Consider the following 14475-nt stretch of genomic DNA (forward strand, 5'->3'; position numbering starts at 1 on the left):
AAGATCCATTTTAATTGATGCTAAATTTTTTTGAAATTTTGCTTTGACAAGTTTGCTTTGAAGAAAATCCAATTAATGAAAAGCTCAATTTCTCAAACAAACAAACTAGGGGATAATTGTTCTCCTGTAACAGGGAACTTGCTAGAGTATTCCTTTTAGAGAGAAAAGTCTTCTGTCATGTCTAGAATGTAATTAAATGTTTATATAACTTTTCATTGAAGAGTATCATTCACATGAACCTTCTCAGAAGCATTTCTCTTAGGTAAAATAGTTCATCTAAGCATAGATTCAACTATTAAGCTGAACGCATGAGATCTTTACCCCAGCTGTGTGGGTGAGATTGTTAAACACGTTAACATGACTTAACTAGAATTCAGTTTATTCCAGAAATGTAAACTTGTATTTTAAAATCACCATGACACTCACCTACAGCATAATGTGTAAGACTGTATTTTTTATTTGTAGTTTGTTTATTGTGTATTTAATGGAAATATATTATGTGAGCTTCTGGAATATAATTCTAAAGAATGGAAAATTGTTTCCAGTGCTAGGTGGGAGCATGAAGTATAGATGGAGTACCACTGCATTTGTGATATAATTCTTCATTTTGCCAAAACTTTCATTTAGTAAATACTTAATTACTTCCTGGTATGGCAGGAAATAGTGTTTTGCTAGTTGACCTAAAAATGCAGCCAAGAAAAAGGACAGCTTCTGAAATTTGAGTCTGTTGGCACAAGATGTATTTCTCAGTGTTTCTTTAGTCTTAGGTTTATGGTGGGTGGATAGATTGAACTACTTTGGCATTATTAGCCATAGTTGGTTACTACAGAAATTATGTAAAATATACTTACTATTTGTGCTGATTTTCTTATATAGGTGGGCTTATAGTTAAGGTATGTTGAGAAAAGGGATGGACAAAATGTCTGAATGATGTTGAATAAGTTAACTTTCAAAATGTACTTAAGCAGAATCTGTTTACTTGGGGATATTCAACTATTTATTTTGACCCTTGACATATATGAAATAAAACTGGTAAATGTCAACTCTTTTCTCCACTTCTATGCATGAATAGTCACATACAACTTAGTGCTCATAGGTATAGAAGAAATGTGAAATATGATATGAGCTTCTCTCGATTATTATAATTGTCCATATTTTCCTAGGAAATACTTTGTTTCTCCTTGAAGGATTCTTTTGCTTCAGATATGTTTGATATTTTTGAGAAAACTGTCATTTTTGTTTATCTAGGGAGTTTCAGAAAGTGAATGTTTAAAGAAAGCTTTTTCTTTTAAAAGCTTTTTTTTTATTGTTAAAGTGCTATTTTAACAGCATTTGAAGTGCTTCATCCTAAAATTAGATTTTCCTCCTTCTTTGATCATTTGTTTGTTTCTACTGATTTACTGAGAGCAAGACATAAAAACTGAGAACAGCCAAATGGTCTTAACAGATGGGAAGACATGTGTCCACATTCATGTATCTGGTTTCCTACTCTAGCATTTGTCATGAGGTTGGCTATAACCAATGGCCCAGAGATAAGAGAGTACTTAGTGGTACTTGGGTGAATTAAACTCTTCATCTTGGCCTCATGAAGAAGATTCTAATAAACTACCACAGCATCATCTCTACTACTTCCACTAATAATAATGGGTGGTAGTGGTTTACTTGCTAGGTTGTGTCTGACTGTTTGTGACCTCATGGACTGTAGCTGGCTACACTCCTCTGTCCATCAGTTTTCCTAGGCAAGAATGCTGGAGTAGTTTGCCATTTCCTTCTCCAGGGGATCTTCCCAATCCAGGGATTGAACCCTTATCTCCTGCATTGTAGGTGGTCTCCTGCATTGCAGACAGATTCTTTACTGCTGAGCCACTCAAAATACACTATCATTTGGCCCATTTTTTAATGTTATTTCTGATACAAGAACCCTGCAAATTCTGATTTCTTTTTCTGTTTTAGAGATGAGGAGAACTGAAACTTAGAGAAATTAATTAGTTTTCCAAACTATATTCACCTGGAAAGTGGCGGATCTCAAATTCAAATAGTCTCTGCATGACCCTATGTTTTTTGTATTTTGTTATCAGCTCCAGATATTTGTATTATCTCCAAAATGTGGTAATCTAAGAGAAATGAATAACTTGTTGCGAGTTAATTCTCACTTGTTATCTTAAGTTAACTTCAGCTGTTGTAAAATCTTTTGTTGATATGACTCTGTTGCTCCTCAGTCATCACTGTCACTCTTCATGTAATGCAAATAGGGTATGTACAATTCTGAATTTATTACATCTAATTGCAAAAAAACAAAATTGTAGTTATTTATAATAAGACGTAGGGAGAAAAACAAATACATTATAGTAACACGTATGTATGAAATCCAGCTGACTTCCCTGGTAGCTCAGCTGGTAAAGAATCTGCCTGCAATTCAGGAGACCCCAGTTCGATTCCTGGGTTGGGAAGATCCCCGGAGAAGGGATTGGCTACTCACTCCAGTATTCTTGGGCTTCCCTGGTGGCTCAGATGGTAAAGAATCCTCCTGCAATGTGGGAGACCTGGATTCCATCTCTGAGTTGGGAGGATCCCCTGGAAGAAGGCATGGCAACCCACTACAGTATGGCATGGCAACCCACTCCAGTATTCTTGCCTGGAAAATTGCCGCAGTCAGAGCAGCCTGCTGGGCTACAGTCCATGGGGTCGCAAAGAGTCGGACGTGACTGAGCGACTAAGTGCATGGAATCAAGAAAAATGGAATTGATGAACCTATTTGCAGGGCAGGAATAGAGACATAAATGTAGAGAACGGACTTGTGGATTGAGGCAGGGGTGGGTAATTGTGAGGGAGAGGAGGAGATGAATTGAGAGAGTAGCACTGACATATATACACTACCACATGTAAATAAATAGCTAGCGAGAAGCTGCTATATATCATAGGGAGCTCAGCTTGGTGCTCTGTGATGACTTAAAAGGGTGAGATGAGAGAGTAGGAGGGAGACACAAGAGGGAGGAGATATATGTATACATATAGCTGATTCAATGAACATGCACACATATAGCAGATTCACTTCGTTGTACAGCAGAAACTAACACAACACTGTAAAGCAATTGCACTTGAGGGGAAAAAAAAGACATAGGAAGTCCAATAGTTAGAAGTTACTAATTTTTACCAGTCACCTATCTGAAACAATAAGTATGACAATTTATATATATTAGTATAATTGTCAACTTTGTAAATCAGTCTTTTTGAAATTTCAAGACTGGTGCATTCAGGGTAATAGAATCTGTGCTCTTCCTATCCATATAGATAAGGAATACACGCAGTCACTCTCTTTTATGAAGTTTCATAGGTACTGAAGCGAGTTTAGAGGCCTGGGCTCAAATTTCTATTTTGCTGCTTGTTAATCCTCTATACACAGCACTCTAAGCACCAGATTTTAATACTAAAATGAACAGTAAAATACCAGCTTCAAGGTATTGCTGTGAGGATTAACTGAAATAAAATAAAGATTAAATGAAATGAAGTAATATATAAGTGAAGATACTATTGCAATTCACTATCAAGTATTAGTTGTTATCATCAGCAGTATCATATCTTTTGACTTTATCACTTGCTAAACTAGTAACAAGATTGAACAATTCATTGTAACCAGATGTCTTAATCTTTTTCTTAGGCAATAGTCACATATAATCTACACCAGATTTCTGAGATTAAAAAAAAAACATCGAAGCAGTGTGCCTTGCAGATTCAACAAAAAAATACCACAAAAACCGATCTCTTCTTTCCTGCATAAATGCTTGTCCAAGCAAGCATGGGTGCCTACCTCTGCATACACTGGTGTGCATGAGAGCCATTAACAGTCTATACAAACACTTGCCTGTGAATATTATTATATAAGCACATTCATCTAGGTAGGACTGTAGGGTAGATTTCAGTCTCATTTGAAGGTTATATTGTAGTTACACTTCAAAGGTATAAGAAATTTCCTTTTAATTAAATCATTTTAGTATAATAGAATTAGGTTTTCATTGCCCCCAAATGATTGAAATATATATGAACAGCAACACATTCACACACATACACACGCACATACATGTATACCAGTTAGTCAAAAGTCTTTTACTCTCCTTAATTAATTATTTAACTCAGGTTTAAAATAATTGCTGTGTAATAAATGAGTATATTTACCTTTGCTTTTCTCTGAAGAATAAGATTTAGTTCATTTACAGCATCTGTAATTTGTTTGGTCTCCACACATCCCAGAACACTGCATATATTTTTTACTTCTTTGATAACATTATCCACATTTTGCTGTAGATGAAAAGATTGATACCTTTTCGTTTATTGAAATCAAGAGGACACTAATTTATCTTTAAACTACCTCTCTATCTAGGAAGAGGAAACAAGAGTAAAAATTGGTTGTTACCATGTAAAATATTCTCAGGACTGGTTATCCTGTGATCTAAGCGTTATTTGCATTGAGTGAATGCTGAAAACTAGGACTATCAGTCCTAGTTGATATATATCAACTCTAACATTATCTGGTATAAAATGGTAGAGAGAAGAGACAGAGAGAGAGACTGAAAGTCTCTGGTTCCTGCAAAATACTTTGAAAACCAGACAAGTTATAGCAGATCTGTGTAGAGTGCAGAATACATTTATTTTTGTAAGCACTGTACACGAGGGCAAAATTATTAAAAATCAGAGTTCAGAACAAACTTGGGACAATGAAGTTTGGTACTGGGGGAGTTAGGTAATCATTTGATTATACTGTATTTTAAGCTTATGATGTTTCAAAAATAAAATTACTGATGACAAGTACAGTCCACAGAAATGACCAACTATTCTTAAAATCAAAATTGCTGTCTCTGCTTAAGATAGTTATACACAGACTTTGTGTCACAGTTCTAAGAGCTTTTCATTTTTTTTTTTTAATTTTTGAGATTTCACATGTTCTTAAACTTAGCTTTCATTAAAAAAAAAAAATGCCCTATTTTGACCTTATTCTTCTTTGTTTTTTACCAGTAACTGTTGAGAAATCTCTCTTTTTTTCTTTAATCCTTTGCTAATCATCTTTAACTCTATAATATTTTAATATATTTTATCTATATCACTAATAAAGTTGGCTTTTCAGAACACATTATCTCTATCAAGTCTAGAATCACAGTCATTCCAATGGAGAATTTCAGTGGAGTTTATTTCAAGAGAGATGGAAAAATTTTTTTTCACACAAAGATGTGAATTCATAATACAAAAGATTTTAACTCTACTTATTCTAGATCATTTTCTTACCAAAACATTATCAATATAAAGACAAAAAAGTGGGTATTATATTTAAGAATGTCATTTTGTGTCTTTTGTGGAAAAACAAAGCTTTTAAATATATCTCCAGTACCTTTTACAATGATTTTATAAACATTGAAAACAGTTGACAAAAACCTAGAAAGGATGGCTAATTAATACTATGAAAGATACAATCAGGACTCCAAAATTGTCAACAGACTTGATTAATGAGCTAAAAGTAAAACAAAACAAACAAAACAATGAACTTAATTGAGTTAACTTGGATCTTAAGTCTTCACAGATTAAGAAAATATAACTACTCAGTTATAATATGGGAAGAAAAATGTATTAGTAATGCATGTGGGAAAAGCTCAGTTGTTTTATTTGTGTGTGAAATAAATGAGTCCACATTGTGATGTGGCTGCCAGAAGAGCTACTTTATTATTAAATCGGAAGACATGGACACTCCAGAACCAGAAAGTTAGAGCTCAGCAAATGTATGTCATCTGAACCGAGGTTAGTGTTGAGTACATTTGACACTGGACTTAATAAATCAAACTTTCCCCAAAGAGAGCAACCCAACTATTAATATGATATGAATATACTCTTTCTTGTGAAAGAAATAATAAATTCTATTTCCAGCTCTGCAATAAGGTTATGTGTGATACAATCCTGATTCTGTCCCATTCTACCTATGGCCATTATCAAAATTATTTAACTTCCATGGATCTGAATTCCTTCATCTGAAGAATTGGAACAATAATAATTACTTACTATGATTATTAAATAATAATTAATTATTATTATTTGGAGAAGGAAATGGCAACCCACTCCAGTATTCTTGCCTGGAGAATCCCATGGACAAAGGAGCCTGGTGGGGTACAGTCCATGGGTTCGCAAAGAGTCAGACACGACTGAGCAACTAACACACAATACACAATTATTGTTAAGGTTAAATAAGGTAAAATAGGAAAAGTCCCTGGCAAAGAATGTGGGCTAAATTTTAGTTAATTCATTTTTAATAAGTTCATTTTTATCCATTCACACAGATTTTTTGGTTTATAAGAGGAATCAGACACTGTTCATGCCCAGGTAACTAATAAGATGCAAATTAAGAAATATTAAAACTCTGAGAGAGATATGTATCAGCTTCTGAGTGAATGAATTTGTTTTTCATTCATACATTCTTGGTAGATATGTGGTACATGTGAATTTGTTGAAATCCATGAAATATTACTAGTTAAAGTGCAAATGTTGGGTTGACTGGCTCACTCAATAGCTAATTTATTCCATCGGTTATTGTAGTATTGTAGTGCTTCTTGTCTGATCTATTTATCTCATTTGATCTGCATAAAAATTCAGAAAGATAAATATTTCATTTTTGAGTCACCAAAATTACTAGAATATGTTAAGTGAAATGTTGCTATTGTAGAATTAACTTAGTGACTAATTGGATTGAGTGCAACAGGGATATTGGATTGAAGATGTTTTCAAAATTTCATACTTGGAAAACCAAAAGGCAGAGTGCCATGAGTTATGGCAAAATATGAAGTTTTGGTGTAATTGTGATATGTGTATATTTTTGATACACAGAGCTTGAGTTGCCAATGGAAAAACCAAGTAGACTCAGCCTCTAGATATTGGGAAATGCAGTGGAGTTCTAGCTCTTGCAGCTGTTGGACTGAGTAAACATGGACACCTTACACATGCCACACACACACACACACACACACACACATAATGTACACTCAGATAAACATGAGTTGAACCATAAGAAAAAATCTAAATCCAGAGTTTAGCCCAAAACAAAGATAGGATAAATCTGTGGATGACAGAAATTTAATGAGGGAATTTAAAGGCTGAGCATTAGCTTCAACATGGATATGTCAGTAGCCTGGGGAAAATGTCAGTGGTCTTAGATACTGGTGTTTACTGCTTATAATGGGACAAGTGCTGAAATTTTAGACCTAGACCTATTGGTTGAGGTAGGAGAAGGGGCAGACCTGGGGCTGAGATCCCTGACACTGGATTGTCACCTGCAAAAGATGTGGGGAAAAAACAGTGCCTACTGACCAGGAGAACATGTGAGGAATTCTCTGTCAACCTGGGCATTGAGTAAGGAAAATGATTACCTGAGAAACTGTTATGTGTAGCTATGGAGTATTAATTTGCACTATCTTTAGCAGGAATTTATGCTAAAAATAATGCCAGTGTTGTTACTATTTTGGACTCAGGAAGAAGCAAATGCAAAACTTTTCTGACCCCAAACCACAAGGGCTTTGGGTGATCCATCATGAGATATTCTATAGACACAAAAGAATTTGTCCCTGATTTCAAGAGATATCGAAGCTTAGATTTGAGTCTTATTTTCATAGAGGTGATACCTGACCAAGAAATTGGATTTGATTGTCCAGAAGGAAAATATAAATAGAGGAAATAAAAATGGAAATGTAGGTATATGACATTTTGGAACATTTAATATTTAGATAAGGAGGAGGAGGTATGGGTCACAGTTGGAGCGCACACAGTTTTGAGACATAAGCCAGAAGACTACAGTTTAATGGGCATAAAGGAAACATACTAGACGGCACTGGGAAGTTTCAGTTTGGAAAAAAGAAAAAGGAAACACAATCACTTTCAAGTATATGATGACCTTTCAAGTAAAAAGGGGATTAGATTTACTCTAAGTTCTGGAATGATAAATTAGAACAAATGATTGCACATTTAGGGAATTTCATTTTGGCTCAGTGTGAGATACTCATTTTGGCTCGATATCTTGGAAAAATTATTTTTTCCCAAAATGGAGTAGGTTGCCTTGTGAGTAGAGACTTCTTCCACATTATAGGTGTGCAGGCAATCGGGATGTTTAGAGGAAATTTTTGCATTAAATAGGAGTTTGACGTAGACTACTTTACATTCTTTCTAACTCTACGGATTAGTGAAAACTAACAATACTGCTGTGATGTTATTTTATGTGCTATAGTCTAACCTTAGAAATAATTGATGTATCATAGACTCTGAAGGAGCACCAGTCTAATACTTTAGAGATTAAGCATATTTGTAATGTATTTGACACACTGGAGAAGATTGGTGACAAACTTTCCTTCTCATCTTTTTTGAAAACAAAACTGAACTAAGAGCATAAGGTTCACGTCCCCCACCCCATTCCCTTAATTTAGCTCTGAGAGAGACCAAAGTACTAATAGCTTGCTGTTTTCCAGGAGTTTTTAAATAAATCTTAATTAATTTCTATTTCTGTTTACATACTAAAAATTATCAAATTCAATTAATTATCAAGTTAATTGACACCTCCAGTGTCACCTCCTCTTGGACACCTCCAGTTGTTCAGGGGAAATAATGAAGACAGTGCAAGAAACTGAAGGTCCATTCACTGGCCTTCTAGGGGAAATCCTATTTCTGCAGATCTTCCTCTTATAAGAAGCAGAAGCTCTAAGCTAGTGGTTTATGATACTAAAAAAATGATAATACTAGAGGAGACAGATATCCTCGGTGATCCTGAGCCCAGACAAAAATCTCTTGCTTTGGAGGAGGGGAGAAAAAGCAAACAGCCTGCCTCGCAGGGATAGGTGGGACACGGGTTAAGATCCCTTGCTGGTGAGAGAATGGTGGAAGCAAAAAGCTGTTGTTCCTGGGGAAGAGACGGGGGACCCTGTCTGGAGTCCAGGATCCCACATGGATACCAATCCGAAGTCAGGAAACTCTAGGAGGAGGGACAGAAAACTGTCTCCTGTATAAGACTAAGTGCATATATAAGGTACAATTTGGCTGCCGGAAAGTTCCAGTTTTAAGGCAGAAATGCTCAGACAGTTCCAATCCTGAGATTCAAAAACACAGCCTAAGGCTGTTGTTGATCATTACCTCAAAATTCCCTTTACTCGAATACAAAAATGGGTCTATTTTGAATAATAAACAATAGCAGAGTACACTAGGAGAGAGACAACAGTATTGATAGAGATCGTCTCTGTGACCTAGCAAACGGGCTGTTGAAAGCTGAGGAACAGAGAAGAAGACTCTAGTACTGCAGGTGCTCTATGTAAGTATAGGTGATGGTACTAACCATTAGGGGAATTTGAAGCCTGAAGTGCCCTGACTATAATGATAGGAAGAACAAAACACGAAGCTCAAATCCTGACTAGATTTACCAACTCTTGCATACGAATAGCATAACAGAAGAGCACTGCCCATATCCAGGTATGGATACAATTAACCTCAGTCTCTAGGATTGTTCTACACAGGATGTTTAGGACACAATACAAAATTAGGACCTATACCAAAAAAGCAAGATATAATAATCCATTGTCAGTAGTTGAAACAACTAACAAAACCAAACTAATAAATGACCCAGACGTTAGAACAATCAGATGAGGACTTTTAAGTAACTGTGATTAGCATGGAACAGGGCGTAGTGGAAAATATAGATGACAGGCATGAACAGATGGGAATTTCAGCAGAGAGATGAAAACGATGTACAAGAGGCAAGTGGAAATCATAGAAATATAAGAATATACTTGATACTAAAGATGAAGAATTCTTTCACTTGATTGAACATCAATCTGAGCATCAGATTGAACACAGTGAAGTTAAGTATCAGTGAAATTGAAGATAGATCAAGAGAAACCATCCTACCAAAACACAAAGAGGAAAATGAGTGGGAAGAAAAGCCAGTACACACCATCCAAACCTGTCAGAGGCATATATGAATTTGGAGTTCTGGAAAGATAAAAATGGGGGAGAGATATATTTAAAGAGATGATGGCCAACATATCAAAATTCATAGGATGCCACTTAAAGTTTGAGGGAAATTTATGACTTTAAACTTTGAATGATTCTATGTTATTGAGTTAGAAGGAATTGAATTTATAATAAATTCTTCCCATAAGGAAAACTCTATAAACAGATGGTTTTGTTGGTAAATTTCATCAAGCATCTAAGAAAGGAAGAAAACCAAATCTACACAAATTAGTTCAAAATGCAGAGTCAGCCACAGGGAACATTTCTTGACTTATTTTGTAAAGCCAGCATTATTTCAATGTTAAAATCAAGCCACAATATTATAAGAAAAGTATAGACTGATGTCTCTCATGAACACAGATGCAGATAGCCTTAACAAAATATTTGCTAATGGAAGCCAGAAATATGTAGAAAGAGTTCTAAGTCATTACAGTTCAGTTCAGTCGCTCAGTCCTTTCTGGGGTTTTTGCGATCCCATGGAATGCAGCATGCCAGGCTTCCCTGTCCATCTCCAACTCCCGCAGCTTGCTCAAAGCAATCCACTGAGTCAGTGATGCCATCTAACCATCTCATCCTCTGTCGTCCCCTTCTCCTCCCGCCTTCAGTCTTTCCCAGCATCAGGATCTTTTCTAGTGAGTCAATTCTTCGCATCAGGTGGCCAAATATTGGAGCTTCATCTTCAGCATCAGTCCTTCCAATGAAAATTCAGGACATTTCCTTTAGGATTGACTGGTTTGATCACCTTTCAGTCCAAGAGACTCTCAAGAGTCTTCTCTGACACTAAGGTTCAGAAGCGTCATTTCTTCAGAACTCAGCTTTCTTTATAGTCCAACTCTCACATCCATACATGACGATTGGAAAAACTACAGCTTTCAATAGATGGACCATTGTTGGCAAAGTAAAGTCTCTGCTTTTTAATATGCTGTCTAGGTTGGTCATAGCTTTTCTTCCAAGGAGCAAGCATCTTTTAATTTCATGGCTGCAGTCACCATCTGCAGTGATTTTGGAGCCCCCCAAAATAAAGTCTGTCACTATTTCCATTGTTTCCCCATCTGTTTGCCTTGAAGTGATGAGACTGGATGCAATGATCTTAGTTTTTTGAATGTTGAGTTTTAAGCCAGCTTTTTCACTCTCCTCTTTCACTTTCATCAAGAGGCTCTTTAGTTCCTCTTCACTTTCTGCCATAAGAGTGGTGTCATCTGCATATCTGAGGTTATTGATATCTATCCCAGCAATCTTGATTCTAGTTTGTGCTTCATCCAGCCCAGGATTACTCATGATGTGCTCTGCATATAAGTTAAATAAACAGCATGTCAATATACAGCCTTGACGTACTCCTTTCCCAATTTGGAAGAAGTCTCTTGTTCTATCTGGTTCTAACTGTTTCTTTTTGGCCTGCATAGAGATTTTTCAGAAGGCAGGTAAGATGGTCGGGTATTCCCATCTCTTTAAGAATTTTTCACAGTTTGTTGTGATCCACATAGTCAACGGCTTTCAGTTCAGTTCAGTTCAGTCGCTCAGTCGTGTCCGACTCTCTGCGACCCCATGAATTGCAGCACGCCAGGCCTCCCTGTCCATCACCAACTCCCAGAGTCTACCCAAACCCATGTTCATCGAGTTGGTGATGCCATCCAACCATCTCATCCTCTGTTGTCCCCTTCTCCTCCCGCCCCCAATCCTACCCAGCATTAGGGTCTTTTCCAATGAGTCAACTCTTCGCATGAGGTGGCCAAAGTATTGGAGTTTCAGCTTCAACATCAGATCTTCCAATGAACACCCAGGACTGATCTCTTTTAGGATGGACTGGTTGGATCTCCTTGCAGTCCAAGGGACTCTCAAGAGTCTTCTCCAACACCACAGTTCAAAGGCACCAATTCTTCGGCGCTCAGCTTTCTTCACCGTCCAACTCTCACATCCATACATGACCACTGGAAAAACCATAGCCTTGACTAGATGGACTTTTGTTGGCAAAGTAATGTCTCTGCTTTTAAATATGCTATCTAGGTTGGCCATAACCTTCCTTCCAAGGAGTAAGTGTCTTTTAATTTCATGGCTGCAGTCACCATCAGCAGTGATTCTGGAGCCCCAAAAAATAAAGTCTGACACTGTTTCCACTGTTTCCCCATCTATTTCCCATGGAGTGACGGGACCAGATGCCATGATCTTAGTTTTCTGAACGTTGAGCTTTAAGCCAACTTTTTCACTCTCCTCCTTCACCTTCATCAAGAGGCTCTTTAGTTCTTCTTCACTCTCTGCCATAAGGGTGGTGTCATCCGCATATCTGAGGTTATTGATATTTCTCCCAGCAATCTTGATTCCAGCTTGTGTTTCTTCCAGCCCAGCGTTTCTCATGATGTACTCTGCATATAAGTTAAATAAGCAGGGTGACAATATACAGCCTTGACGTACTCCTTTTCCTATTTGGAACCAGTCTGTTGTTCCATGTCCAGTTCTAACTGTTGCTTCCTGACCTGCATACAGGTTTCTCAAGAGACAGGTCAGATGGTCTGGTATGCCCATCTCTTTCAGAATTTTCCACAGTTTATTGTGATCCACACAGTCAAAGGCTTTGGCATAGTCAATAAAGCAGAAATAGATGTTTTTCTGGAACTCTCTTGCTTTTTCGATGATCCAGCGGATATTGGCAATTTGATCTCTGGTTCCTCTGCCTTTTTTAAAACCAGCTTGAACATCTGGAAGTTCATGGTTCACGTATTGCTGAAGCCTGGCTTGGAGAATTTTGAGGATTACTTTACTAGCATGTGAGATGAGTGCAATTGTGCGGTAGTTTGAGCATTCTTTGGCATTGCCTTTCTTTGGGATTGGAACGAAGACTGACCTTTTCCAGTCCTGTGGCCACATAGTCAACAAAATAGAAGTAGGCGTTTCTCTGGAACTCTCTTGCTTTTCAATGACCAACAGATGTTGGCAATTTGATCTCTGGTTCCTGTGCCTTTTGTAAATCCAGCTTGAACATCGGGAATTCTCGGTTCACGTACTGTTGGTGAAATGGCAAAGAAAAGCCACAAAGTGGCTTTTCTTCAAAGAATACCTCTTATGGAGAAGAAAAGAGATATAAAGTGGCATACAGACAGATCTTAAGATACTGGCAATATTTTGTACCAAACTTATTATGTAATAAGATTGCTTATTCAGTTCTTTAATTTGTGTGTGTGTACTCTTCATGTATTACATAACTCACTGCATAGATCTTGGAAGCCTTTAGCTCTTTTTATACCAAGCAGATGTTTCATGAAGCTAACCTACATTTTGAAGCGTGGATAGATTTTTTTTTTCAATCCATATCCATTTGGTCTACAATTAGTTCATCAGTTACTAGATCCCAGTGTAAGTTTGTCCTCAGTGATAGGGATTGCTCACTTTCTCTAAAGGTCCTACTTGGCATTTAAATGAAAATTTTGGAGATGATGCGTTAGAGGCTACTAGGAGAAAGCAACTTTGAATCAGAAGCTGATTCTTCCACCTAGTGGGAAATCTGGCTTTACACTGCTTTGTCCTGGAGATCTCCCACTCTATGTGCTTTATGTGAAATTGCTCTTTCAACTAGATTGTTAGCAACTTCAGAACATGGTTCTGACTTTGATTTCTGTTGATTCCAGTAAGTAAATAGTTTAGTAATTTGTACTAAGTAAGCATTAAGTAACACCTCCGGGGAAAATTCTTTCTCTTTCTTCTGTTCTTAATTTCTCCTAAATGTTAGCAATGAATTCAGAATACAGCATGAATACAGAAAACATTCCTTAATTATTAGTAGAATAGAAGAGAGGGGGAAAAATTGCTGAAAGGAAAAGCTCTATGTAAATTACTTAACAAAATTAGCTGTTTAGCAAGCATAAGTTAGGATGCCCAATCTGAAATGTGTCAAATGTAAAATATGCTAATAGCCATTGCTGATGAAACAAAATATTTGGAAATTTAAGTTATCCATATTATTCAGTAATATTTGTGGCAAATTTATTCAACCTGCTTGTTTTTTTGTCAAATCATATAATAATTCAAGTATGAGAAAGATAAAAACATTATTTTTCAAATTGTTAACTATTTTCACTGTTGATGAAATGCTACTTAATACACTTGTCAAACAAACAGAAAGTGCAATATTGTAAATTGATAATATCACAGTCTGTTCTCACTTCTCAGATATTTAGATATTGATGCTTCATAGGAAGAAATGTCATTTAAAAAATTCATTGGTTTAGAGAGAGTTCCTGTGGAAAGTTGCAGACACTGTGGCCTATTTATAAAATAATTCAGATGTGGTGATAATAACTATTTGCCTGTGATAATATAAAGACAGTATTTCTTTGATGGTTTGCCAACTTTTCAGTCGTATTGGAAAAATTGCTTTCTTTCAAAAAATGATTTCTTTTAAAGTGAAAGTATTGGAGGCCTCATATATAAGTGATATGATCAAATGACTACATTTGAAAATTA

General features: G+C 36.5%; 1 protein-coding gene across 2 annotated transcripts in view; it reads right to left on the minus strand.

Annotated features, from left to right (window-relative positions):
- The window catches only part of PIK3C2G (phosphatidylinositol-4-phosphate 3-kinase catalytic subunit type 2 gamma), a 387527-nt gene that overhangs the window by 322408 nt on the left and 50644 nt on the right, over positions 1 to 14475 (minus strand). For both annotated transcript variants that reach the window (XM_081592337.1, XM_081592336.1), the window contains exon 8: positions 4174 to 4296. In XM_081592337.1, the coding sequence (XP_081448463.1) occupies positions 4174 to 4296 (123 nt within the window). The remainder of the gene's footprint in view (positions 1 to 4173; positions 4297 to 14475) is intronic.

This window comes from Giraffa tippelskirchi, chromosome 4 (assembly GCF_054371585.1).
Source record: "Giraffa tippelskirchi isolate mGirTip1 chromosome 4, T2T-mGirTip1v1.2.pri, whole genome shotgun sequence".
Classification (NCBI taxonomy): Eukaryota; Metazoa; Chordata; class Mammalia; order Artiodactyla; family Giraffidae; genus Giraffa; species Giraffa tippelskirchi.